Raw genomic sequence first — 27,277 nt, 5'->3', positions numbered from 1 at the left:
TTTCTGATATTTTTTGTTGTTGGTTGTGTGTTTATTTTTTATGTGTTGTTGTTTTTTTGTTTTTTTAATGGTACGTAGATGAGCGGGATTGAAACAGGGTAGATAGTCGTCATAGTCAGATGTGTATAATGGACAACAATATGGCGATTGGCTGGTTGCGGGTTGGGTCCTCACCACAAATGACGTGGAGGGCATGACATGTATCTTCGTATCTACTTACGTTCTGTGTGTATACGAGAGCTGGGATCATGACTTGGAAAACTATTCAATTCAACACAATATGTACTGTACATGACATAGAACAGGGAGAGGAGATACTCCACGACCCACTGTACTCAGTCTCGCAAGGCTTCAATATCTACAATCTCCTTGACAGCCTCGGTCGTCAGCACAAATGGGCTGTCTTCCTGGATACTGACACTGTCTTCAATGCGTACCCCCATGTTCCGGAAATGCTTTGGCCACCGCTCGTTGTCCGGCACATAGATTCCTGGCTCAATAGTGATACAGTGTCCCTCTTGTAGCACCACTTTCCGCGTATACCCCACCGTGTCATGTACGTCCAAGCCGATGTAATGACTCAAGTGGTGCGGGAATAGGCTCTCAATGGCTTTGGAAGACATGTCAAAGCCAATCTGCCGCAGCTCATTGGAGAGGTATTCTTCTGCTATGTTGTGCAACTTGTCCAGTGACATATTCGCACTACCTCGGCAAAGCGAGATCAACGATCTCTGGACTGTGAGCACTGCTTGGTACAGATCTCTCTGTGCGTCGCTGAATTTCCCTCCGACAGGCCAAGTCCGCGTGATATCGGCGATGTAGCCACCGTACTTCCCACCACCGTCAACAAGGACCAACTCGTCATCCTGCAGAACATCATCGTTGCGGACATAGTGAATGCCAAGTGCATTCTTACCACCAGCAACGACAGGCTCAAATGCGCTAGTGTCGCAGCCATTCGTGATGAAGCGATGGCGGAGATACGAGTCGAGCTGCTTCTCGCGCGTCCATGCTTTTCTCATGGCATCCGTGTGGGCCCGTCCTGATGCTCTTCCGGCTATTCGCATGAGCTCGATCTCGGCTGCGCTCTTAAAGGCTCGTAGGTCGTTCATCATCGGTCGAAGCCGGTGGACTTTCCGCGACTCAATGAGCTCTGCGAACTCGGTGGCCTTGCGGGACGCACCAAACAGAAACCGCTGGAGGGCCGAGCGGTTGGTATCGGGACTCGTGATGTCCGTGTAGACCTGAGACGCTTCACCCACCAAGTCCGGAAGGACCTTTTTCAACCTGGAGATGTCACCCGTCTCGTCTGCGTTGAAGACGTCCTTTGCCGCCTGTGTGCCCGATCTTGCGCCATCCCAGATCTCCGCTTTGGGGTCCTTTTCGCGGACAAACAGGTGGAACGTGTGGTCCGTACCCGTGGGGTCTTTGCCGATGACGGCGAGGGCTTCAGGTTCGTTGAAGCCGGTCAGGTAGAGGAAGTCGGGATCTTGGTGAAACTCGTAGAAAACGCTGCCGGAGCGGAATTGGAGATCAGCAGCGGCGATGATGGCAATGGCCTTGTCTGGCAGCTTGGCGGCGAGCCGCGTGCGCCGGTCGGCATACTCCTGCGCTGTTATCCCTGGCGTCAGCTCCCCTGGCTGGAGTAGATGCGGATGAGTCTCGTGGACAGGTTGCCCAAAGGCAAGATCGGCAGCATTGACTGTCAGAGTGTTATACTGGCGCAGGCGTGATCCCTTGCATCTGGTGGTTGCAGGAACGGCACGGGCTTGATTGAGGACATTATTGGCACGGATGAGCGTCTGCCATAATGTCCTCCGCATCGACATGCTCTGAAGCAATGTCTGCAATGAGATAACACGATGGTTGGAGGATCAAAGTGGACAAAACCATCATGGTTCAGTCCATCTGTCCGTTTGACATTTTTGTCGCTCTTCTCCAACGAGCGAGATGCTGCCTCGGGTCTAGTTGCCTAATTGGGCCACGGCCAATGACGCCCTCCGCGTTTGATATACGCACGGACATGCAGTTCCAAGGCAGTGACTTTGTCAATGACTCACTTGATCTGTCAGATGCAGTCTGAGAAGGGCGTATATTGATCCATTAATACTCCAGGTGATCACGTTCAGATCTTTTTGTGTCTGTCCTCCCTCTAGCCATAGAAAGTGACGCCTATCAAACCGCGACCATGGTGAGGCATCTCGAGTATCCAAAGAAACCACAAAATACTGTGAAGCGATATAACAACAGAGGTAGGTGAACACGGCCTTGAGCACAAGAGGTCAGAGACCAACACTTGACAGGAACATATGATCTGGGAATCATCCACTCAATCATCAATACCACCTCGGTTCTCCATGTCTCCTTCGCTCCCAGTGCCGACCAACCCTTTCCCGCAATCTTGCCCATGATTGGGGTGATGGGTTCATTTGAGTATCCCTCATCCAGCATTGAGGAGCCACTCGACTGTTATCTTCACGGATATGTCAGTTCGAGAATCATGCGCCTTGCTCGGGAGTCACCAGAGGGGTTGCCTGTCTGCATTGCTGCTACCAAAGTCGATGGCTTGGTGTTGGCCTTGACCCCAAATTCTCATAGTTACAACTACCGATCAGCGGTGCTGCAGGGACACGCAAAGATGGTCGAAACAGACGATGAGAAATTGTATGCGATGCGTCTGATCACCAACAAGGTCGTCGACGGTCGATGGGAGAACACCAGAGTCCCCCCAGACAACGTGGAAATGACCTCGACCACCATTCTGAGAGTCAAGATCGAAACTGGTAGCGGGAAGATCCGACAAGGAGGACCTCACGATGAAGCAAAGGACGAGAACAGAGCTGATATCACTGAAAGAGTCTGGACTGGGGTGGTGCCAGTGTATGAGGCTTTCGACGCGCCAATACCCAGCGTCACCAATAAGGTCAAGGATCTTCCATCATACCTTGATTCGTACGTGTCCGAGACCAATGCCCACAACAAGGAGTCAGCTCTCAACGCTGTCAAAGAACCCTGAAAGGGACCAACAGTAATCATGATGAATCAATCTCCTGGGGGGGCTTCCAGTGCGAATCGCTGAAACAGGAAACGGATGGTCTGGCCGAGGTCGATCGGGGAAATGGAATCGGTTTTGTGTTCGCAGAGACCCTGAAGGAAATGCAGCTTCATATAGACAGTCGCACTTTAGTTAGTGACTTCCACGTCCTCCGTGCTACAAGGGTACAAGTTTTTCATAACCATGTGCGCCACTTCACCGTCTCTTCGATCTTTGACACAACAATGAAGTGGTGGCGTAGGGCTGCTGCCAGGCAAGAGCTCATAGACTCATTCCAGAGAAATCTCTGAGCCACGCCATTCATCTCGTCGATGCTCATTTTGAACCTCGACAGAAGGGTTTTGGTCACGGCGTCGCCCTGCGCAAGCGGACATCCTTCCAACATTTCTTTGGTTGCTGTAACCACACAGCCACCCCATAGAAGACAATCGTTCTCAATCTGCGACCCCCGGGTCATCTTGCGCGAACATTCGAGAAAAGTCTCGGCCATTTCCTCACGGTCCAGTTCGTACGTTGCCGTTTGTAAGTGAAACACCGAGAAGCCCAGCCAGATCAGGCGTTCGATCGGGGGCAACCTTTCACGAAAAGCTTGAGACCGTTCGCGATCCCTGGTTGCCCTTGATGCGAGGCGGACAATTTGGCCTCTTTCCATGGCCAGCCGTTCGATAACTTGGATGGAAAGAATCCTGCGCAGGGCCAGCTCTCTGAACCCTTCACAGACTCTGGCAAGACGCGCAGATAGGCTGGGAGAGAACGGGAGCTTTGGGTATACCGGCTCCTCTCCAGCTGAGTGCCCCGTGGTCAACGAAGAGGGACTGTACTCAGGAAAAATGGTTGAGCTCTTCATCCTGGGTTGAGCGCATGATAAGGCGTCGTGACTGGGTTGCTAGTCAGCTCTCCGTAATAGCATCGCCTAGGGCTGGCTTTGAAATATACTCACAAACAAGAAGGACGTTTGGTCGAAGCACGAACATTACGTTCGCGCAGGTCCTCGTCGTGTTCGAACTGACCTAGGTAACGGAGCGCATTGCGGTGCATGTTGAAGGATGCATCATCCTCAAAGTAAGCCTTTCATTGTCTCTCAGCATGTATTACATTGAAGAAAGAAAGTGGTTACATACGCAAACCCCGGCCAAATTGGAAATAGCTGCCATTACAGCCTTTCGAGTGGAGCCCGGGACAAGCAGCCGTTCCCTGATCTTTGCCAGGGAGCCTCCGTAATGGTACAGCATCGCCTTCTTCAACTCGGGCGTGTGTGATAGGTAGGTACAAAGTACCCAAGTGATGACAGCCTCAAATAGAACATCGTGCGTCATAAAGAGCTCGAAAAAGACCTGGCCTGGTGCAACGATCTCCCTACAGTGGTCAATTACAGCAGGGAAATACTCCTGATACTCAATAGGATATCGCAGGAATGGATCGGTACGCAGACCACCGAGAACGCTGTCGGCAGGGCAAGCCGCAAGGGCTAATGATTCAGCTCGACATTCCCGGCAGCCACAAGGATCCGCTTGGGCATCACCTGAGGATATTGTCTCTGGGGAAGATCCATGTTCGTTTAAGCACGGTTTTCCAGGGAGTAGCATGCCTTGGTGGGCACCCTTGTCTCGCTGGGGCGGCGGTGTTTTGGTGCTCGCACCGGCTGTAACAGCTTGCTCGAGGTGCAATTGACTTTGAGAATTCAGATGGGTTTTTGTAATATGTCTTGAATTCCGTGATCCCTGTTCAAGAAGATGATTCTTATGGCCCCTAACACGGTCCACCCCGGGAGGCGTTTGTACTCCTGCCGAATAGACTTCTAACCCACGACGCCGTTCATGATTCCTACGCATCGCATGGGCCGTGATCTGACTGAGTTGCCAGCTGGGAACACGTCCAGGTCTGTCGACACTGATGAAATGAACGTCCATTGGCAATTGGTTGCGTGGAGATGATTCTTTGGTCGTGTCGCTACCGCCCTTTATTGGTATAACAAATACTCTCAACTATCTTGATCGTTGACCAGCTGCGTGTCGTGTATGCGAGGTGGTTTACTTGACAAGATCTTGCAGCCACCTAAATTTTCAGCTTAAGGCTTCATGTCGAGGACCAGGCGCCGTCGAGGGTTTTCGGATAGAGTCCGTGTCTTTAGACTGAATTGGCATGTCCACTTCATCGAGTATTCTGATGGAGTAAAGCCATCTCTCCGAATGGGATAGGTTCAGTGGGCTGCAAGAAAACCTGGTGTTAAAGAGGACAGGAAATCAGGCTCCAAAGATTGCCACCAGCTCAACCCGAGCTCGTTCAGGAACTAGAGCTTCCGCATCCGGAAGAGCTTGGGATCTCGTATTATTATTAGTATTCTTTCGCCCCTGTTCGATTGCTGTGGATTACCCAAGCATCGACTAGCCAGCCCATGCACGAGCTTGTCGTTTGCTGCGGGTTGGCACTGGACCGGGGAGGGGCGGCCAAATCTAGCTGGATGAGATGAGAATGCTAATGTGAGCAATCGGGACGAGACAATGGACCAAAAAGGGCTGGAAAGGCGATTGTGGTATTACCAAGAGGACCGATGAGTCGACATTAGGCAGAATAGATGGGCATCCACTGCACCGTAGGCGTGAAGGACACATACGGCGGGGCAGAAGCCATCGGCCTCAGACAACAATTACCAATACCAAGTCCTTGGTACGGGGCACCCAGGGGCTACTGAGTAGCAATATGGTTGCCCTGCCAACCTCACCTACACAGCGCTTCACCATCTGCCACTCTTCCAGGGCACAACCATTGGCACCGTGGCCGATGACGCGTATTGTTGGTCAAACCTGCGCACCGTACCTGAGCGACCTTGCATCCAAACCACCAATTCCTCCTCATAACATCGAACCCGAGCCCAGTATCGCCCTGAGATCCTGATATGAGGATTCTGAACCCACAGCGCCAGTTGCATGCCGAAGCCCCGTCGTGAGTCTGCGGCGAGGGCCGACACACGTCCTGCATTCAGTCGCCCCCCAAACTCGCGGCCGACTCCTGCGCCCCGTCAGGCACGGAGTGGAGAAGACGAAGACGACTACTATGAGCCACGAACACCGAAAAGAGCGCCGAAGGAAAAAGCGAAAGCCTCCCCAGTTCCTTCTCCGTCGCCCGAGAAGAAATTGCGCCGACCGAGTGGTCGCTACCAGACTTCGAGTGGGGTGAGAGACAGTCCAAAAAGAGAGCAGCGAAAAGATCGAGCAAAGTACAGCTCTGGCGCGTCCACAAACAGCTCGAGTCAGTTGTTGAGCAGCGATGCTCTGGCGAAACTGAATGCGTACAACCAACGAGTGGAGTTTGAAGAAAAGTACGAAGAGCGCAAACGCAACAAGAAGAAACAGAAGCAGTACAAAAACCTCAAGGCTGCAGAGGCGACTCAGCAACGAAAGAAAAAACAAAAAAACAGGAATGTCAGTGGTGCCATATTAGAGGAAGGGAGGGCGGGCGAGAAGCACAGACGCGCGCATGGACGTGGTGGTGGGTATGGCAAAGAATACGAGGTTCACAAGCGATCAGGCACAGACCAGAGGAGGCGGAAGAAGAAATTCTGGTGGCTGTTGATCTTGTTCGTGGTGTTGCTGGCTATATTCATCCCCGTGGCTGTCGTGGTGAGCAACAATAGTAAGAAATCGGGAGGAGGATCGTCTTCCTCTTCTTCTTCTTCTTCATCGACGACAACCGGCGGCTCATCAGGCATCAGCAACGACTGCGACTCGAGCTCGATCCCCGAAAGCGCAAAGGGCACCTACACCGATATTTCCACCTGGATGGACACGACTGATTTCAATTGTACATACACTGCCGAGACGGTCGGTGGGTTGTCAGTCATGGGCCTCCATTCGAGTTGGGATGATTCCACCAAAGCCAACGACAACGTCCCTGCCCTCAACGAGAAGTGGGAGTATGGAAAGATGCCGATCCGAGGCGTTAACATCGGCGGCTGGCTCTCACTAGAACCCTTCATCACCCCTTCGATGTTCAACTATCCTGCCTCCGCTGCCGTGGTCGATGAATGGACTCTGTCACAGAAGCTTGGGCCGTCGTCAGCACAGCGCGTCATTGAGACACACTACGCAACCTTCATCACAAAACAAAGCTTCATTGATATCAAGAATGCAGGCTTGGACCACGTAAGGATACCTTTCCCTTATTGGGCGGTCACAACTTACGACGGCGATCCATACGTGCCAAAGGTTGCCTGGCGGTACCTCTTGCGAGCGATCGAGTATTGCCGAGAGAATGGCCTGAGAGTGAACCTCGACCTGCATTCCGTCCCGGGAAGTCAGAATGGATGGGCTCACAGTGGTCACCAGGGAGATATTGGTTGGATCCTGGGCCCTGATGGCGCCACCAATGCCCAGCGGTCACTGGATATCCACAACCAATTGTCCCAGTTTTTTGCCCAGGATCGGTACAAGAACGTGGTGACCATCTATGGTTTAGTCAACGAACCAAAGATGTTGGTAATTCCACCTCAGTCTGTGCTTGACTGGAACCAAAAAGCCATTGCAATCGTGCGAGGTAATGGCATCAAGCAGCGGATCGTCTTCGGTGACGGCTTCCTTAGCCTGGATACCTGGGACGACATGTTCCACGGCGTCGACGACAACCTTGTCATGGACACCCACCAATACCAAATCTTCAACACAGGACAACTGAAGTTGAAACACCAAGACAAGATCAACCTCGCATGTTCAGGCTGGACTGGGTTAATGGTTGCCGCCAACAACCCTCAAACCGGATGGGGTCCAACTCTGGACGGCGAATGGTCTCAAGCCGATACTGATTGTACACCAAATCTAAACAACGTAGGCGTGGGCTCCAGGTGGGCTGGTACGCTCGACACTGGCGACCCCGAAACATCAGTTCTCACACCCACCTGTGCCGAGCCGCCCTGTTCATGTGCACAAGCTAATGCTGACCCAAGCGAGTACAGCGCTGCTTACAAGCAGTTTCTGCAGATGTACGCCGAGGCCCAGATGCACAGCTTTGAACAGGCCTGGGGTTGGTTCTATTGGACTTGGAAAACCGAGAACGCTGTACAGTGGAGTTGGATGTTGGGCTTGCAGGCTGGCATATTGCCGGAAAAAGCGTACGCCCCATCTTTCAAATGTGATTCTGAAGTTCCTGATTTTAGCGACCTGCCTGAGAGTTATTGATACCATGTGATGCTGGGATGTGACAGACAGCATGGGAATGGAGTTCTGGGAAGATCGCTGATCCGCTGCGAGGTTGGCATAATGGCAGAAATGTGGATAGGAAAGGCGCTTTGACCACGAAGATGAGGCATGAATGAACATATTATCAAAGAATCTTACCTGTTCCGGAATCTCCATAATCACTTCGAGTCTTTGTCCACTTTTGAGGTGTGTTGCGAGTGTCTCTTTGTCGTAAGGCTGGCACTTTCGTATATAAAAAAGCAAGGACCCTCAGGCGACATGGCATTCAACCACCATACATCCTCATTTCTATTTCCTTTCACTTGACTTTAAACATGTCTCACTTCCACCTTGACTAGGATCATTCACTTGTGTTGCTATTGTGCTGAGCCTGTGAAAAGGAAGCCTGAAGCGTCGACTTCACTGCAACCCTGACTCTCACTCGTCTTCACGCACTGTCTTCACGTGCAGGTGATTGCCGCACCATATTTCATTGTTGATTTTGAGTCGGTTGAAATGGCGTATATCGCAATACTACTACCACCTCCACAACGTCAGAGCATAACTAGGTCACCACGACGACGATACCGTCGTCGATAACAAGCAAACACCCCAACAGCAGCGTAACACCCACGAGCTTTTCATTGGCGAGGGATTCCGATGCAATGAGGGAGTATCATCGAAACCCCTTTGATCCTGGTATCCCACCGACATACCAGGGTCTCGATGATCGCGGTATCAATTCACCAGAGGATCGCCTCGGTGAGATTGATCTCGGCCGTGCACAACTCCATATTGGCGGCAGTCGCTCCGGATGGGAAGAAGCCGTGTCATTTCCTTTTCCAGAACATCCGCGGTCACCAAGTCACCAAAGCATCAGATACACGCCACGACCAGAGTCGGTTGTCAATAGTCCTTTTCGCCCGCGTCTGAATTCTTTTACGCCACACGCTCAGTGGTCCCCTGTTATCGGTGCATCACCAGTTTCTGCGGCCTTTGTTGACCCCGAGGACAGTGATCGAGGGTCAGTAGTGGTGGAGAATTTCCAGCATGGTACTCCGTTTGAAGATGGCGATTCTCCAAGTGCTGTGCAGGATCATGGAGTTGCCGGACAAAGAGGACTCAAACTGCCGCCAATTCGCAGTGGCTCTGGCCATCAAGATACTCAACTTCCAGGTAAGTTATTGGTCCACAGAGACTTTGATAAACCACAAGCTGATACGACAACAGGCATTCATCAAATTCTTGGTCTCTCCACGATCCACCCGAAAACTGCCTCAGCTCATTGTCGCAAACACCAAGAGGGCCCGTTGTTGAAAGCAGAGACATTGTTTGTGGATGGGCGTTCAAAGCGAACACACAAGCGCGGGAGAGGATCGTTTGAGGCACCGGATGCCCCATATAAAGCTGGCCTTGTATGCCGTTCAACACCCGCATTCCTCAACCAGATGTCTCCCACGCAAGATATGATGCAGTTCAGCGATATGGAACCACCACCACCACCACCAAAGCGACCATATCGTTTGCCCCGCGGGATGTTCGGAATACCTTGTCGTCCCCCAGGAGTCCCTCCGCCACCCAAGACCTCGATAGCAGAACCCCAAAGAGACCCTTTGCCTCCCAAGACCCCGATAGCAGAATCCGCGCAAGACAACACCCAGCCGGCACAGAGCCCAAGAACACAGCCTCCAGAGAGCCCGAGAGATATCGGGGCGAATTCGCAAGCAAAGCTGATTGTGAAATTGGCATCGAGGTCGGCATCCCATATCACTCGGAGACCCCACGAAGTCTTCAACGAAGAGCAGTGCCAAAAAATGTTGTGGCTTGCCCTTCATGGAGTATCACGTCCGACTATTGCGCGACTGCTGTACAATGACGTCGATAAATCCAAACCATTTTCCAACAAGACCGAGCTTGTGGCTGGCATTGATAAGTTGGTACGGCTCTTCATCGCCGAGCTTGCGTTGGGCCAAGATAGAACAAGTGGAGTCGACGACATGGTTGAGCATCTGCTGCAAGAGGGAGATCGCCTGGACTGGAGTCCTTATCTACTTCGGCAAGCAGTTGGTCTCATGAGTACTTCTGGAGATGAGGCCACCCAAAGTCAAGAGGTTCGAGAGGTCGCTTTGGAGCGTCACGCACTCTCTAAGTGGCGAAGCACTCATGGTGGCGAGAATCCGTTTCAACCCAGCCTGGGCAGCACGCGTCGAAATCAAATTCAGGCATTCCGAGGATTGATGAGAGAATCAGTGGAGCGAGAAATGATGGAACAGCTTGGATACCGGGAGGACAATCATGACGTGGAGAGAGCACTGATGAAGAAGTGGTTGCTCAGGATTCGCGAACTCGGCAAGCTCCCTGACCGTCTGATGGAGGCTGAACTCGGAGCTCACAGCTCAAGTCCAGGAGATGCCCACAAATCTAGTGAGCACAAGATGCCACTGTGACAGGATGGTGAAGCAAGAGCTGGTGACGTATGGTTTTGTCAACCCCTGAGTCGCTGTCCGTCTGGAGCTGATAGCATTGAAAGAGGGGCTACCCATAATCTGAAGCTTCTGGGATACCATGTGGCTGTGAATTGTTCGTGTTTCTTCTAACCTTCTTGGGGGCAGAGGCAAAAGTTGGATTCCCTCAGCAATGACCTCAAGGGAGATTGAGTCACTGCTCAGGAAACCGAGTCGGTGTTGTGAGCTGGAGGATTGCAGATTGGAGGGATAGCTTGCCAGCAGCTTCATAATAGCGTTACATCCCGAGTTTTCAATACAGAAGAAAAGTGAATGATGAAACTCGACTTGCGCAGGTCGGTTCACATGGGGTCTTTCTTGGACTCTGATTGGACAGCCTCGTCTTGTGCAGCCTTGTCCCGATTTCTAGTGCAACGTACTCGGTACAGCGCGAACCACCATCAGAAAATACTCTCTTATTATTGATCATCACTACTTAATCGCTCCAGCAAGAAAAGGGAACACGGATCTCGTAGGCTGCCATCGATTGATGTCTTGACTACATTTGCAACACTCGAATGAAAATTAGTTTGCTCCGCCGCCATGTCATCCTCCTCGCAATCGTCCAAGGCATTGCCTCACGGTCACGGCAAGCAGCCTGACAACAGCCCCGGCCTCTCCACGAAGGCCACAGACAATGACAACGACGATGACAGTAACGGCGAAGATGATGCCGGCCCTGGAGGCGATCTTCCCATGAGCATGACCGCTTCCGTCATGTTGACCAACTTACCCAAGGATGCGAGCCAGGCTCTTAGGGAGGTCGAAGAGATTGATGATCGAAAAGGTACATTTTCTTCCATTAACCACACAGAATTGCTCTCCGCGCACATATCTCTCGTGTTCTCTCAAATTCTAATCTATGCGGATGTTCTGTGAGCATGTAAAAAAACAGTCTCTGTCCGCTTCCAGCCCGTTGGCGCGGCCCCGATCCTCAAACAGCGCGTCTTCAAAATCAGTGCCTCGTCGAAATTCAGCGTCGTGTTGAATTTCCTCAGGAAGAAGGTCGGCGTCAAAGAGGGTGACGGCCTGTTTTGCTATGTGAATAGTGTGTTCGCACCAGGTTTGGATGAGGGCGTGGGGAACTTGTACCGGGTACGTTTGCGCCTCTACTAGCACCCCTTGTCCGCTCTTCATGGAGTTGCTTCTGTCGTTTGCACGAGTGGGATGCTCTGGTTTCTTGCCTCCCACTCGACTCTGACAGTGCTGGTATTGCGCTCCATTCTCTGGCACTGTAAATTGAATCTGCTAAATAAAATCGCAAGCGGAGATCATGCTAACCACGGTCCTTGTTTATCAAAACTAGTGTTTCAAGGTGGATGACCAATTGATCGTCAGCTACTCTACAACGCCAGCTTTTGGATGAGCCTAAGCCTGTCCCAGCTCTGTTTTGACCAAACGATGTGCGCTTGCTTGAGGATGAGCCCAACAACACCGAAAATATGCCATGGCAAAGATCAAAGCAACGCCGAGGGTATCAAGCCTTCTGCTCCTCCGCAGATTGAATGGCCACCTTAAACGCCTCCGTAACTTTTGCATCACTCTTGTACACATGCGACGGACCGGGATAACTTCGATCACCGACCTCATTCTTGTACTGTTTGATGGCGTCCAGTCCAGCTTCCCATATCGAACCATACTTTTTGACGAACTTGGGCATGAAACTATCAGGCGGGCGAACACCGAGCATGTCGATCTGCACCAGAACCTGTCCACTTGTTTTGTTGCCTGCACCGATGCCGATGGTGGGTATCCTGAGGGCCTTGGTAACTTCCTCTGCGATATCGGGCGGTACACATTCCAACACAACCACAAAAGCTCCTGCCTCCTCCACAGCCTTTGCATCTTTGAGCAGAGACATTGCCTTTTCCAGTGTATTGCCTTGTACGCGGAAGCCCCCAAGAGCATGCTGACGTTGCGGGGTGAGACCGATGTGTGCACAAACTGGGATGCCAGCGCTTGTGATCTTCTTGATTGCGGGTGCCATCTCGACTCCCCCTTCAAGTTTGACACTTTGCATGCGTCCTTCTTTGATCATTCGAATCGCACTGGCTAGGGCTTGTTCCGGGCTCAGTTCATACGAACCCATAGGGAGATCGCCGACGGTGAAGGACCGGGTCACCGCTCGACTGACTGCGCGGGCCGACACGATCATTTCGTCGAGGGTGACTTCGGACGTGTCTTGCATGCCCAAGGACACCATAGCAAGGGAATCACCGACCAAGATCATATCCATTCCAGCTTCTTGTGCCATGAGTGCCGAAGGGAAATTGTGGGCAGTCAACATCGTGATGGGTTTGTCCTCAGCATACATTTTCTGAAGGGTTTGGATGGTGACTGGCTTCTGGCCTCTAGCCAGCAAGGCTGGGGACGAGGGGGCATGCGAGCTCCAGCGAACTTGTCGCCACTGTCGGTGAGATTGGGGAACAGCTGGGCGACAGATGTCGCGGAGAAGTGGTCGTGTGAGAGACACAATTCGATTGATGCGGACGATGAATGCCATTTTTGTTCACCCGAGCCCGAAAATAAGTAGATACGAAGGAGGAGGGGGGACAGGATGAAAGAGTAGTCTCAAACTGTTGTGACACATATTACAGAACTGAACGCGGTGGCGGTGAAAAATGAGGTTTTATTCACTGTTGTCGTGATGAATTCTTTATGCGTAGATCTGAGAAAAGGTCTGGAGGAGAAGATGAGCCTCGGCGTCGATGGTGCAGGGCCGAGCAGGAAGCGTACTCTGGGGGTTAGTGAGATCAACAGGGGTTCCTGTTGGTTGTAGCTAGGTAGCCTAATACTTATAAAGTTTAGAGGGAAAGGTCTTCCGGGGGCACTCCTGGGCACCAGTTGGGGCGAGAATGTGATTCTGGTCCTCTGGCGTCACTCAACCACTTCGGCTGCCGACCGCTGCACATCTCCCTTTTGCCATCCATGATAATTAACGGCCGAACGAGGGTATGTCCCGGCTGGCGCTCTGCTTTGCCTCGGAAGCAGTCGAGCCTGTCCCTCCAACACCAGAATAAGTTATCAGCCTGGCGAGAGTGACTGCAAGGCTGTCATGCATCTGTTGTAAGTCCATATTTAGCTATCCTGCCTGTGTACCTAGCACCTCGGGACTTGAGCTGTGGCACATACGAGGGAGTTGAGTTCGCAGACCAGCTGACTCCCCAACCATTGGCTTTGGGAGCAAGGAGTGGGTATGAGTTCCTTTGTCACGCTGCTCCCAGCGCATGGTTGAAGGCGTGGACATGCCCACTACGCCAGACTGCGCGGTGAACCAGTCCGGCCTTGACAAATCAGTCAAGCCTCCCCACCACTGCCCTTGCCATCGAACCATCTCCAACCACAGCGAAACACTCCTCACCAAACCGCGACCAACTTCAAGCGGTATCGACATACCTCATACTCTTCACTCCTTGCCTTCACTCTTCCTAGTTTTGCTGCTTTCCACTGCGGTCTCTGCCACTGTCCTGTTTCTTCACCTCCAAACAAGCCCTTCACTATCTGTTAGCCTGATCACGGCTCTTGTGAGACGCCCCCTCCTTCAGGAAGACAACGGAAAAAGCCGAGTCCAGTCCGCGACAGAATATCCGATCATCCCCTCGTGATCCTGCCTTTTCCGATCTTGCTTCTACAGCCCGCCACCCCAGATCTGATAGACATTCCTCCCAAGGCATCGAGACACAGAATCAATCCATCGTGCCCCTCTCTCGATCATAAACATATCGCCCAAGTGCCTGATATTCTTCTTGTGGACAGAGCCTACGTCCTAGCGAGATCTTCGGTTGACGAGGCACAATGAGTAGCCCGAAGCGGAGGATAGAGACCGATGTCATGAAGCTGATGATGAGCGACTACGAGGTCACACTGGTCAACGACAACATGCAAGAATTCTTCGTCATATTCAAAGGGCCTTCGGAAAGTAAGAGCATGAACTTCCCCCGTCAAAGCTCTCGGGTTATCATATTGCTACAAGATTGAGGGCCACTGACAAAACGATGTATGTACAGCACCCTTTGCCGAGGGCAAATGGAAAGTTCATGTCGAACTGCCAGATCAGTACCCCTACAAATCGCCTTCCATCGGCTTCGTTAACAAGATTTTCCATCCAAACATTGACGAGGGGTTAGTCATCTGATGCTGGGAACTCCGATGCAAGCAAGTGGTTCTGATATGGTTTCCTAGGTCGGGATCAGTGTGTCTGGACGTCATCAATCAGACATGGTCACCCATGTTCGACATGATAAATATCTTCGAAGTCTTCTTGCCTCAGCTCCTGCGATACCCTAATCCTACCGATCCATTGAACGGAGAAGCCGCTGCACTACTGATGCGAGAACCTCGAAGCTACGATGCTAGGGTCAAAGGTGAGATGCACATTTCGCAGGACAAACAAAAGGAGGAGATATATTAACTGCTATTAAGAGTACATTGCACAGTATGCTACGAACATCCACGACGACCACGATGAGGACGAACATGAAACGGACGGAGAATTGAGCGAGGTGGAAGATTTCAACAGCGATGGAGAGGATGAGCCAGCTGGTACAATGGAGGATGTTTGACTTTGGAGTCTTGGTGACCTGGAGTTCTGTTGCCATTTGGAGTATACTGGGCGCTACTGGGTGAACGAGGAACAAACAGCGATATGTGATGGGTTGGGTTGATTCTATTTCAAGTTGCGAGCCCCCTCTGAAGTTTTGACAGACTCAACTGGCTGTAAAAGCTGTTGCCCTACTAGAGCTGCTTTCGTCTTGAACAACACCATGTTGCGTGGCCCGTAGACACAGCAAGCCGACTGACCGTGGAGCTGCAGAGGATCTGTGGATCGCTCATTAGAGTTAACACATTCTGAGCCTAGAAAGAGAGGTCACTTAGTTGCGAAGAGTACGACCAGCACACGTCTCGCCTCAAGGCTATGATGGATGTTCACAAGACGGTTTACGCCGTGGTGGTTCTGGCGTGTCTGGACAGTCAGAGCGAACTGAGTTGCGGGCGCATCCATCTCTGCAGCAGCCCCTGCGTCATCGTCTGGGGGCTCGGTTCTCCTAAGGCGAAGTGACGTGTTTTCCCGGCCACGCGACCTCTTCACCTGCTAGTCCTACTCCCACCAACCTTGTCGCATGGTGCACTTGTCCCAGGGAAGCCAGGTGAGTTGAAGCCTGAAACACTCCGCTTGCGGGGCCTGGCATCTCATCGCATTTCTCCATCTTCAGGACGACTTCACCCTCTCATTTCGAGGTCAATTTCCGGACGATTGAACCACTGTCCCCCGATCATGTTGTTGCTATCTCTCGAGTGTTTACCCCCAGAAGTCCTCCTCCGCATCCTCTTCTTCCTGGAGATCCCCGACCTGCTCCAAGTGAGTCGCACGTGCCACACGCTGCGCGAGATTGCTTGCGACCCTCTGCTTCACCTCGAGCGACTGCATCACGTCTCCTATACTCTATCCACCCTGCTAGCCCGACGGCCGTCCAAGTCTGCCATTAGTCCTCCCAATTCTTGGATCTGGCTCAGCAGGACCAATGTTCTCTCGCGGCAAATCAGCAAGAGTTTGATCCGCATACGCCTGAGCCATAACCTCGAACACAGACCCAGTCCGTTTGACCTGGTACAGAGGGCGATCCTCCCGTCTACATGCACCAGTTATTCCTCGCCGGTTTCGCCGGTCTTGATACAGTCACAGCAGGCGGTCCAAAGGAGCAAATTAAAAGATGGACTGTGTCGCAAACTAGAGCGCCGCCCGAGCATGAACAGTCTGGTGTCACTTAACATTATGCCTGAAGAGTGCGTCCGACACAGTGTCTCGCCTGCCATCGTGGCTACGAGGCGCAAAGTGATTAGAGAGAGCTTGAAGGATGGGCTTCGTGCGTGGGTTGAAGGGCGCGCCCTACAAGCACAAAAAAGGAAAGCAGACGAGATGGATGCAACGGAGAAGACTACAGTAAAGAGCCTGGTGAGGAGATTCGCCGCAAGAAAGGTTGCTGTGGACTTGGAATGCAGGCGGGTAAGTCGTCTCGATCCAGTGATCGCAGAGAAGAGGAGGGCACAAGCGAAATGGGGCAGGGAGGTAGAGCTTGCAAAGAAGGATGAAGAACGACGAGCTGCTACCAACGGTGCGTGTGCGCAGCCGACGAGGGCGCATGTCCTGGGGCTCAAAAAGTTCTGGGAAGGAGTAATCAGGGCGGCTGCTGGATGAGTGATACATTCTTTTTGCTGAGTTTGATGAGTGTCTTGAGCATTTGGTGGTGGTTCAACAGGTCTATACCCAGGGTGATGTTGGCGCTTGATTGTTTTGTTACCTTTCAATAAAGCCGGCATTTTACACATGAGATCCATGGTGCGCATATATATCAGCCTCTCTTTATGATTAAAGGTCCATGCAACCTCGAGAATCTTGTCACGGTAGGACAGATTCGGGCCCAGCGCAGCGCACACAAGACGAAGCATCTCACTCGACCTGCGTCGCCATTTGTTCAGCGGGAGACGCAGTATACTTGTACACAGCACTTCCTCGTATGCCGCGGGTTGCGAGCCAACCCATCACCCCACATCTCGAGGACTGTTACCCTTCCATCACGAATTGCGCGTAGCTGCGGCCGAGAGCGCGGACGGGCCAACAGGGCTGAGCTGGTTGGTCCGTGTCACCAAATGACGACAGATATCTAAAAGGTGAGGGGAATTGAGTGGTTATGTTGTGGCCCGAGCGACACGACCGAGAGACCGAGACTGTACGATGGGTCAACTATCAAAGAGCTGGGCTCTGTTGACCAGCGCCTTGCTGTGTTTAATCCCGTGGGCTGGATCGCGAATACTGACAGCGAGCCTAGGCCCTGAACGAACGGGGGGATGGATGGCCGTATTGGGAAACTGGAACATGTTCCTGTGATGCCCAAACGAGTTGGTGTGAGTCACTTGCGAGAAGTGGTCTAGGTAGACTCTAGACCTGTACCGGTGTGGGCGGCGAGTGGTGGTGTTACTCGCTTATGATCGGATTTGCTTGGCCTGCGTAGGTATGGGGCGAGGGGCTCTAGAGAGACACGAGAACTTGACGAGTTCTAAGACTTGGATACTTCCTCACAGTCGAGCTCTGCGTGATATAAATACTGGGGAAATACGAGCAGATCACACAATGGACGCATTCGTACTTGATTTGCAGACACCGTCAAGGGTTCTACATAGAACTCGCACCCATTCAAAAGGGTTCATTTCCCTACAGTTCTCAAAACACACATTTAGTCCTCAGTATCTGAGTTACCCCCCTACCTACCCCCTCTACAAACTTTCTCGACCTTGATGCCGCTGGGCAGTGGCGCTAATACCACCACTACTACTATCACAACGACTACTATGAATGCTGAATCGAGTCAAAGCGACGTCCTTACTACTGTCACGCTTGGGGAACAGATTGCGAGTAATGACAACACCAGAAAAGATATCGTCGACTCATCCTCTGCGGCCGACGACTGCGACGAGTTTGATGGCGACTACGAATTCGATGAGGACGTCGACGATTTCGACGAGGCGCAGTGTTTATTCTGCAACCAGGAGAGCCCAGACCTCGACCAGAATTTGGCCCACATGTTAAAAGCACATGGCTTGTACATCGACCCGGCGCATCTGCTGGTAGATGTCGGGACCCTCCTCGCCTACTTCCATCTCATCATCTCCGGGCGGCACGAGTGTCTCTATTGTGGGACGCAACGGAACACTCTCGAGGCGGTGCAGCAGCACATGATGGCCAAGGGGCATTGCAAATACGACATTGCGGATGAGGATGCCGAGCTCAGAGAGCTGTTTGACGACTCATTGCCACATGCAAAAGAGGACCTACTGCGACATCTCCACGCCATGCACGGCCCCGATGACACCCACCTTCCATCGCAAGCCAGATCGAGGAAACGACGGCCATCAAAACGGCCCGACAAACATGGCCTCGACATCGTAGCCTCTACGCCCGACCAAGTACCACCGACTTCGACCTCGACCTCGGCTTCGCAGTCAAACACTGATGCCGAGCCAGCCTCGAATGCTAACCGCACACCCTCTCCTTCCCAGGGCGCATTGAGCACGAGAGCACTGAAGCAAGAATGCACGCTCAACAACCAACTCGCCCAACTCCGTGCAAGTGACCGGAGAAGTCTGCTACACTTACCGCCTTCACAACAAAGGGCATTGCTGGCGACCCACCACAAACAGACAGAGAAGGCGAGGAGGACGGAGCAAATCAGCCAAAGCAACTTGGAGAGCGCAGGCAATAAAGTCAATTGCTTGGGCAAAATCAGGTTGGTACGGAAACCTCCTCACACTGGCAATATCTTCAGCCTGAATCGGTGAGTTTGAGGAGAGCTTTCGGCATGCCAGATGCGAAGGACATTTAGCATTTAGCATGTATCGACAGATATCACACATCACCTAGAGATGGGAAAACCCCAGGATCATGGATCAAAGATGGTCTAGCTGGAGAGAAGAAACATTTGTTGATTCAGCAATCCATCATGGAAAGAATCCTTAGCCAGGCAGCCACTGAGCGCCGTCTGATTCAGTTTGGCGAGTGACTTTGGCCTTTACACGGTCTATTTTTCTTGAAGCTGGTCTCCACGACCTGGAGACAGACGACAGGAGGAAGAAGTCGAGATCATTTCGCGGTTTCGCAGACCAAGAAATTGCGACAAAGGAATTGACTTTGAAGGAGAGCCCAACAACAAACGGGAGGAACACAAGCATCGAAGCATTGCCATTCCTTTATTTGAACAAGTTTTCGACATCAAACACGTAGTCAGGCCAAACATACGGCGGCAGTGGGCGATGGTATTCTGGGAGCATATGGTGGACGCGTCCATGAACCACGTGTAATGCGTTGTAAATGACCAGGACGTATGAGAGAAACAGATAGGTCATGCGGAGCTCTCTTCGCGTTCTCGTTATAACGCTCGAGAAACCAAAAATCCCGGCTCCTACTCTCCTTGTCTCCTCAAAATACACTCGTACCTAAGATTACGGAGTATTTTGTAGCTGTGCCTTGGCTCGGAAAGTTACCCCAGAAACCAACCATCACAGCCTTGCATATGATGTCAACAGTGCGAACAACAAATTCCCACCTCTCAATCTTCATGGTAACCTGACTTTGCGATACACACGATAGATGCTATTGCGTCCGCCTCTAGAAAACACCAATGTCAACAAAGGATTCACTCTTTCACGGATGACGGACGATTGTCAAGCAACAAGCAAATAAAACCTGCGCGCCCCTCAGTATTGATCAAGCACATCCAACCGACTTAACATCCTCAACGCTCCGCCGAACGCTGAATGACTTAGAACTTTGGTTATCGCAAACCTCCGCCAGACGGGGTTGACAATTTGCATGTTCTAGACCCCGCTTAGGACCAATCACTCGGGTTGCCTGGACAACCTCTGCCTAACGCCTGCCTGTGGCCTTGCCAGCTCAAACCACGATCTCAAGACCTGCGTCACGACTATATATCCCAAAATCTGTGAGCGGAGGGACCCAGCCCTATGTTACACCTGCAGTTGCGACAAGACGGACGCCACAATTCTTCGATTTTACATTCCACTTGCCTACCAGCGTCGAGATGGTGCGGGAACAGCAAGCCCCTCGCAACCCGCTCGCCCCGGCCATGGGTAACTCGCAGCCTGCCCCAGATCTCCAGCACAGAGAAAAGGTACATGACAGCGATGCACCTCTGACTACGCAGCCTTTGTATCCAGATCTCAAGAATGCCCTGGCAGAGCAACCTCAGTTTGGGAGGCCATCAATGCCTGGAGCATCGCCACAGCCATACGCAAGATCTCAACCGCTCATGCGACCAGGCGCGAGTGCCAATACATCAGCTCCACGCCAGGTGAGCGGGAATCAGCAACAAGACAAATATTCAAACCTTTTCGTATCAGCGAAGAGACCTGTACAAAGACCAGAGCTACACAAACCTCATGTTGTCGCAAATCCTCTGCAAGCGCTCAACGGACGGGCCACCGGACAGCCGCCTAGACCCAGCTCTTCTCGACCGTCTGATGGGGACGATGATTTCTATGAGATCGCCAAACCTGGAAACTTCCCTGCCTGGAAGCCGCCCACGGTTGTCGCTCCCACCTTTTCGTCCCAACAGCCTCCAAATCCATACTTTCGCCCGACTGTGATAGACTTGACTCAGGATAGGCCCACGTTTACACGTCCAGCGGCCCCCGCGAACAACACTTTCTTTCGAGCCGACCATTATGAAATGGCCGACCCATCCACGTACATGAATTCCTCCCAGGCGAATGAAAGCATCAAAGCTCTACTTGAAGGTGCGTTTGAGGACGAAGAGGACAAACCAAGGACCAGGCGGAGAAAGAAGGAGCTGGACAAGAAGGTGGCCGATCTGGCAGATATGGTCAAAGACATGTCGGTCAACAGTGCAGACAAGAGCGAACCATCACAAGAGGAGGCGGATGAAGGAGAAGAAGACGATGGTGTCGTCCCGGGGTTGAAAGTAAAGCTCTTACCACATCAAATTGACGGTGTCGACTGGATGGTCGGCAAGGAAACCGGCAAGAATAGGACTTACGGCGGTATTCTGGCGGACGATATGGGCCTGGGGAAGACGATACAGTCGATCGCTCTCATTCTTAGTAACCCGAAGCCCAGTGCCGAAGAATTGGAAAAGAGCAAGCGAAAGTTGCCGGAAAGCGTCGCCAAAGGCACGCTTGTCGTTGCTCCCCTCGCGCTGATCAGACAGTGGGAAGGAGAACTTAAGGATCGCGTCGACGAAGACCACGCCCTCAAAATCTGCGTGCATCATGGACCGCAGAGAACAAAAAGCTACAAAGACTTGAAGAAGTACGATATTGTCATCACGACTTACCAAACGCTGTCATCGGAACATGCTGGATGCTCAGAATCGCTCAAAGTGGGATGCTTCGGGGTCCACTGGTATAGGATTATTCTGGATGAGGCCCATTCCATCAAGAACCGCAATGCGAAAGCTTCCAAGGCGGCTTGTGCTCTCGATGCTGCATACCGCTGGTGTCTGACTGGAACCCCGATGCAGAACGGTCTTGACGAGCTCCAAAGTCTCATCCATTTCCTCCGCATCAAGCCTTACTGTGACCTCAATGAGTGGCGCGAGAATATCACCAAACCCATGAATAATGGAAAGGGCGGTCTTGCGGTTAAGAGACTGAGACTCATCTTGAAAAGCTTCATGAAGCGGAGAACGAAGGATATTCTCAAACAGGAGCACTCAAACGAAGGCGGTAAAGGAGGTTCAGCCGAAGGAGGCAAAGATCCTGGGTTCAAGATCGTCGGACGAACTGTTCATAACGTTGAAGCGGACTTTACAGACCAAGAGCGAGAGTTCTACAAACGTCTGGAGTCCAGGACAGATCGGAGTCTTGAGATGATGATGGCGGGGAATAAGATGAGTTATGCGTCGGCATTAGTCCTTCTTATGCGACTTCGACAAGCGTGCAATCATCCAAAGCTTACGGGAAGCGACTTGAGTACCGAGACTGATGCATCAAGTGGCATGCAGACACCAAGTCGCAGAAAGGCGAGTACGGAAGACGACATGGACAGCATTGCGAACATGCTCGGTGGCCTTAGTATGGAGACCAAGAGATGCGATATGTGTCAGATCGAGTTGACATCGAGAGAGACTGCTAAAGGCGCGATCCGATGTCCTGAGTGCCAAGAAGATCTCGACAAGCAGACGGATTATGTGAATGAGATGAAGAAGACGAAGAAGGAGAAACGACAGAAGCAAGAGCAGAAGACGGTCAGAAGTCAGCGAAAACAAGCGAGGCGCGTTGTGGAGGACAGCGATGATGAGGATGATGGAGACGAGAAGCACGAAGACGAAGAAGAGACCTCTTCTGTTGGCGAAGAAGATGAGGACGACGACGAATACTCCTCATCCGATGACTCTAGCGATGCAGCACCCACGGTTCTCCAGTCCACCAAAATCCGACAGCTCCTCTCCATTCTCCGCGAGGACTCGCACACTCACAAATACATCGTCTTCTCCTTCTTCACGTCCATGCTCGATCTGATCGAACCATTTCTCCGTTCAAATCGTATGCACTATGTCCGATACGACGGAAAGATGCGTAACGACGCACGCGAGGCCTCTCTCAACGCTCTCCGCCAGGATCCTTCTACACGTGTCCTCCTCTGTTCTCTCCGTGCGGGAAGCTTGGGATTAAACTTGACCGCGGCGTCGAGGGTGGTGATACTGGAGCCGTTCTGGAACCCCTTTGTGGAAGAACAGGCGATAGATCGTGTCCATCGACTGAACCAGACTCAAGACGTCAAAGTGTACAAGATCACCATCAAGGGGACGGTAGAGGAACGAATCCTGGAGTTACAGGAGAAGAAGCGCGAGCTAGCCAAGGCGACCATTGAGGGCCAGGGCAAGAAGGGCGCAATGAGACTGAACATGCAGGATATGTTGAGGCTGTTTGGGCGGGAGGCGGAGTCGGAACACCCCGTGGATGTGGAGGAAGTTGGGATGGGAAAAGGCCGGTCGAGGGGATTGCTAGATGCGAGCCGAGACACGTCTTCGCTGTCTAATTCGTCGCAGGCTGCAAGCGAATATGGGTCATTGGGAGGGACGAATGGTAGCGCAGGCGACCGACGCGACAAGACTCGTGTGAGCGATGGCAAGAAGAAAGCGTGGAAGGAGCATGAAGTCTATGGCAGGAGGTGGTAGAGCCTCACACGCCGTCAAAAAGCATTGACGCCAACATGGATTTCAGGTGGTGTTTTTTGGGCATTCGTTGCATTGCATCGCACTTCTTTTTGCAAAGTCAGTCAGGATATGAGTTGGTTCTAGATACCCCCAAGGGAGGATGATACGACCATGAGTGAACCATGGATGGAGAACATGGAGACCATGGACAATCAACGGATGTATGTACCGAGTATGGATAGACCGAGAAATGGTACGGTCGGGAAGAGATGATTTTTGAGTACTGCTACAAGTACAAGTACACAAGCACGCGGGTACCTAAATACCCGCTTGTGGTACCTACCAGGGAATACCCCCGTTGCTTTTTACTCGTATTACTGTGCACAACGCTGCGGGTTTGACGTGATATGGGAGGACCATTGCATGCCTGCGAAGGACCTGGTTGGTACTTGGTACGAGTACTCGTGGTGCCCAGTACCTACCTACCTAGCAAGCTAGGTACCTAGTAGTCTTACTTACGTACATGCATACATAGGTACGTACGGAGGTCAAACACACACATGCCTATCTAGCGGTACCTACCTACCTACTTCCCTACCCAGTGTACGAGGCACGTATATCCTACCTGCATATGTAGCCATGTCCTCCTTACTCTGCAAGCTGAGAATGTACCCCCGGTAGTACAAAGGTACTGTACATACGAGGGTACGAGTAGATGATTTCCTTGGTAATTTAGTTACTAGGTAGCTAACTAGGTACCTGGGTAGGCAGGGGATGTGTACCATCAGTTCGGTTCAGAAGACAGGGAGACCTCTGGGTCTGGGTCTGGCTCTACAAGCTTCTGCTCTTGGCCCGTAGGATTTTGAATTGAACTGAACTGAATTCGATGCACTGGACTGGCCTTGACCAAATGTACCAGAGAAGTACCACAAGTGGCGGTGAACAAGGGAGACACTGATTGACTGACTGACCAAACGCAAAGGGAGGTGCGGGATGTCTGTCTACCTAGTTACCTGTCCCTGTACCTATGGTCTATGAGGTACGGTGGTTTCGAACGCGACCACACTCCCACACTACCTCTGAAGTCAGACTTCCCAATGTCATTTGGATTCATGGTTTTCAACTTTCAAGCTGAGAAATTGCTGTAAACAGACACTAGTGGCGCTATCTGTCTTGTGTCGTGAAAGCAAAAGAGAATAAACACTTGATGCTATGTGTGTAAGTCTTGCGAGGCTGAGACTCCTTGGGGGATGTTCCCTTTCTGGGGGCAATTCCCTTTCTGGGGGGATGTCCCTTTTTGGGGTGGGATGTTCCCTTTCTGGGGGCGATTTAGTACATCACCCTTGCGGTGCCGTGGGAGAACATTCAGCTTGGCAAGGTCGTTGGTCGTAGTGGTGACGCAAGGTTATCCCCTTTCTGACTCTCTGTCTTCTCAGCAAGAATAGTACGGGATGGCCGGAAGAACAGAGCGCCCCATTGGGTGCCAACCTAGGCTCCCGTCGGATTCATGCAATTTATAGTGGGACTCGAGCTGAACTTGACGTGCAGGTGGACATGGCCGGAAAATGCCTGTCCGAGGCTGGATACCTTACGAGTATACGTAAAGTCCAGTTCTGAAGGGAACTTGGATTGGTTGGGAAAGAATGGAAGTGAATGCTCGGGGAGACTGAAAAAATGGAGTACGAGGTGAAACTCCAATGTGTACGAGTACTAGGTACCGAGTACTTGGTACGTAACCCAATACCTTTGTAAATTTGGTAGACGTGGAGATAGGCCATGAAGATCAACAGGAATACTAGAACCCGGTCAGTCTCAGATCATTTCTCTCCATACCCAGACAATCCAAAACTCCTAGGACTCGGTGGTCAGTGCGCTCGTCCGTCAACCAGCCCTTCTAGTGTTGAATGGGCCATGCTGTTCTCGCACGGCAAACGTGTGGTACTTATAGCAGACAGTGCATATGAGTACAGAGCGACATGCAGTGTACAAGTCTGAAGGGAGTGCCTGTGGATGGAAACTCTGTCAAGCCAAGGGTTGGCAAAACGTACGCTGTATCGCTCTAGAGCTCTCCAAGTGGTCGCCTAGTTTGGAAATAATGGTACCTAGTGTCGGTGGGCTTTCGGGCGACTGAGGCTTTGGTGAGGGCTGACAAGGTGCTAAGGGAAAAGTTTACCGGGCTGGACTTTTGACCGAACCAATGCGGACGCAAGCTGTTGTTTCACAGCCAGGGTCAGCTGCAGCAGCAACGTGGCAGCCACCTTTCGAGACCAAGCCGCCAGTTGCAGCAGCCCGGACAAGGGGGTGCGCCAGTCAGGACTGAGGACTCTGCAGAGAGAGGCCCGCCCACCTCTCGCATGTTTTCCTCGTGGCTCTTTTTCTTAATGTTTCTGGAAAAAACCCAATTCCTCGGTTTGTCTCGGATAGGCGCAAGATGGCGGGATCGAAGGCTAAAAGGGTGCCAGGCTCTGCCAAAGGTAAAATATCTTGATACCAACAGACAATCGACGGTCGACGTTCAAGTTAGTCAGGCCAGTCGCCGGTGACTCGATAGTACATGGTCTAGTGATTGATAGCCCTAATCAAAAGCAAACCCCCAGAGAAAGGGGTAGGTCCTTGGAAAGATGAAACGTGGTCAGCCATGGTCGCAGCTTGCACCAACTGCGCCTAGCTCGTTAGGGGCCAAGTGCGCAGTTAGAGGGTGGAACGGTGCTTGATGGGTGATGGGGATGACGGACGGTGATTGAACCAATCTTGGACAGGACCAGGGCGACATGGTGGTTTCTTTCTTGGGGGGCATCTGTCGAAGTTTGCCATCCGCTATTTATCGCCGAGGGAGAGAGAAGAAACGACTCGACTCGACGAGTAAGAGGTTTGAGGCAACAGAGAGGAGAACCTGCCGGTCGGGAGATGAGATTTGTCCTGAGCTTCCCCAATTATTAGCAATTGCTACAGCTTCTGCTTTGACTTTTGGGTTTTGACTTTGCCATGTGATGGATGGATGCTGCTGCAGATGGGCCACGGCTGATGGCTGATGGCCCGATGGTGGATGGTGGATGGTGGATTGGAGGTTGGCGGGATGATGGTTGTGGAGGATGGATGGATGGATGGATGGATGGATGGACTTGGAACAACGGGCCTCTTCATTTCTTCTCCCTCGCCTTCTTCTCCTTCTTCCAACTATGGGGCCGCCTTCGAGAAAAATCCAGTCCACAATTAATTCACTCTTCGTTTCTTTCGGGCCTCTTCTTGATTCCTTCTATCGCCTACCTATCCGCCTCGCCGTCCTCTGAGTCTTGAAGTCGTGCGCTGAGCTACCCTTTGAACCGCCCCTGGTCGATCATCATCTGCGTTCCCACCCATCCGCCTGCGACATAGCTCAACAATCGGTGTCCATCGATCAATTGTCATTCGTCGCACAGGGGACTATCATCCCCTTTGCACATCAAAACCGATTGACAGCCCAGTTTCTGGAACTGGAGTAGCAGCAAGGGACTGCATCCCCCCCGGTCCCCTGTCAAAAAGGTTGACCTCCGCCTTACCAGTCTAAACGACGTTAGAAGGCGCACTTGATGCTTCGGCTACTACACTTTCTGGTATTAGGACCCTGACCGCCGCTGTCGAGCCCTCATGCCCGAATGATTCATTGCTATCTCAACCGTGGACAGCCTTTTTAATCGTACCATATCCTCTTTCTGGCTCGCTCCACGCTACCCCGGGCCTTCTTGTTCTGCTTCTTCACTATTTCGACAAGTACCTCGTACAACTCCAAAGTCTCCTCCGTCAAGTTTTGTCGCCTTGCCGTTCCTTTTCCTGTCATTTTGGGGCTGCAGCATTCGCCCCTTCAGATATTCCGCTGAC

The 27,277-nt window shown here is 52.0% G+C and overlaps 11 protein-coding genes across 11 annotated transcripts; 8 read left to right on the top strand and 3 right to left on the bottom strand.

Moving 5' to 3' along the window:
* Window positions 1-335: 335 nt before the first annotated feature.
* Window positions 336-1,829, bottom strand: AYO21_11280 (hypothetical protein; the record flags this gene model as incomplete). Its single annotated transcript, XM_022661176.1, has 1 exon — window positions 336-1,829. The coding sequence occupies one exon, from the start codon at window positions 1,827-1,829 to the stop codon at window positions 336-338; it is 1,494 nt and encodes a 497-aa protein (XP_022506538.1).
* A 359-nt stretch (window positions 1,830-2,188) lies between these two features.
* Window positions 2,189-3,016, top strand: AYO21_11279 (hypothetical protein; the record flags this gene model as incomplete). Its single annotated transcript, XM_022661175.1, has 2 exons — window positions 2,189-2,252; window positions 2,304-3,016. 2 exons carry the CDS (start codon window positions 2,189-2,191, stop codon window positions 3,014-3,016), a joined length of 777 nt encoding a protein of 258 aa, XP_022506537.1.
* A 214-nt stretch (window positions 3,017-3,230) lies between these two features.
* Window positions 3,231-4,965, bottom strand: AYO21_11278 (hypothetical protein; the record flags this gene model as incomplete). Its single annotated transcript, XM_022661174.1, has 3 exons — window positions 3,231-3,933; window positions 3,996-4,123; window positions 4,177-4,965. The coding sequence occupies 3 exons, from the start codon at window positions 4,963-4,965 to the stop codon at window positions 3,231-3,233; spliced, it is 1,620 nt and encodes a 539-aa protein (XP_022506536.1).
* A 1,017-nt stretch (window positions 4,966-5,982) lies between these two features.
* On the top strand, window positions 5,983-8,226 carry AYO21_11277 (hypothetical protein; the record flags this gene model as incomplete). The annotated part of the gene is made up of 1 exon (XM_022661173.1): window positions 5,983-8,226. The coding sequence occupies one exon, from the start codon at window positions 5,983-5,985 to the stop codon at window positions 8,224-8,226; it is 2,244 nt and encodes a 747-aa protein (XP_022506535.1).
* Window positions 8,227-8,891: 665 nt separating this feature from the next.
* Window positions 8,892-10,673, top strand: AYO21_11276 (hypothetical protein; the record flags this gene model as incomplete). The annotated part of the gene is made up of 2 exons (XM_022661172.1): window positions 8,892-9,402; window positions 9,457-10,673. 2 exons carry the CDS (start codon window positions 8,892-8,894, stop codon window positions 10,671-10,673), a joined length of 1,728 nt encoding a protein of 575 aa, XP_022506534.1.
* Window positions 10,674-11,273: 600 nt separating this feature from the next.
* On the top strand, window positions 11,274-11,846 carry AYO21_11275 (hypothetical protein; the record flags this gene model as incomplete). The annotated part of the gene is made up of 2 exons (XM_022661171.1): window positions 11,274-11,517; window positions 11,626-11,846. 2 exons carry the CDS (start codon window positions 11,274-11,276, stop codon window positions 11,844-11,846), a joined length of 465 nt encoding a protein of 154 aa, XP_022506533.1.
* Window positions 11,847-12,207: 361 nt separating this feature from the next.
* Window positions 12,208-13,233, bottom strand: AYO21_11274 (3-methyl-2-oxobutanoate hydroxymethyltransferase; the record flags this gene model as incomplete). The annotated part of the gene is made up of 1 exon (XM_022661170.1): window positions 12,208-13,233. One exon carries the CDS (start codon window positions 13,231-13,233, stop codon window positions 12,208-12,210), a length of 1,026 nt encoding a protein of 341 aa, XP_022506532.1.
* A 1,292-nt stretch (window positions 13,234-14,525) lies between these two features.
* AYO21_11273 (ubiquitin-conjugating enzyme E2 8) lies at window positions 14,526-15,292 on the top strand (the record flags this gene model as incomplete). Its single annotated transcript, XM_022661169.1, has 4 exons — window positions 14,526-14,649; window positions 14,738-14,852; window positions 14,913-15,094; window positions 15,153-15,292. 4 exons carry the CDS (start codon window positions 14,526-14,528, stop codon window positions 15,290-15,292), a joined length of 561 nt encoding a protein of 186 aa, XP_022506531.1.
* A 713-nt stretch (window positions 15,293-16,005) lies between these two features.
* AYO21_11272 (hypothetical protein) lies at window positions 16,006-16,926 on the top strand (the record flags this gene model as incomplete). The annotated part of the gene is made up of 1 exon (XM_022661168.1): window positions 16,006-16,926. The coding sequence occupies one exon, from the start codon at window positions 16,006-16,008 to the stop codon at window positions 16,924-16,926; it is 921 nt and encodes a 306-aa protein (XP_022506530.1).
* Window positions 16,927-18,077: 1,151 nt separating this feature from the next.
* Window positions 18,078-19,064, top strand: AYO21_11271 (hypothetical protein; the record flags this gene model as incomplete). Its single annotated transcript, XM_022661167.1, has 1 exon — window positions 18,078-19,064. One exon carries the CDS (start codon window positions 18,078-18,080, stop codon window positions 19,062-19,064), a length of 987 nt encoding a protein of 328 aa, XP_022506529.1.
* A 1,259-nt stretch (window positions 19,065-20,323) lies between these two features.
* AYO21_11270 (hypothetical protein) lies at window positions 20,324-23,440 on the top strand (the record flags this gene model as incomplete). The annotated part of the gene is made up of 1 exon (XM_022661166.1): window positions 20,324-23,440. One exon carries the CDS (start codon window positions 20,324-20,326, stop codon window positions 23,438-23,440), a length of 3,117 nt encoding a protein of 1,038 aa, XP_022506528.1.
* Between the last annotated feature and the right edge of the window lie 3,837 nt (window positions 23,441-27,277).

This window comes from Fonsecaea monophora (genome assembly GCF_001642475.1).
Source record: "Fonsecaea monophora strain CBS 269.37 chromosome Unknown Scaff151, whole genome shotgun sequence".
Lineage (NCBI taxonomy): Eukaryota > Fungi > Ascomycota > Eurotiomycetes > Chaetothyriales > Herpotrichiellaceae > Fonsecaea > Fonsecaea monophora.
Note: the sequence above shows the minus strand (reverse complement) of the source record. Positions and strands in the feature narration are given on the sequence as shown.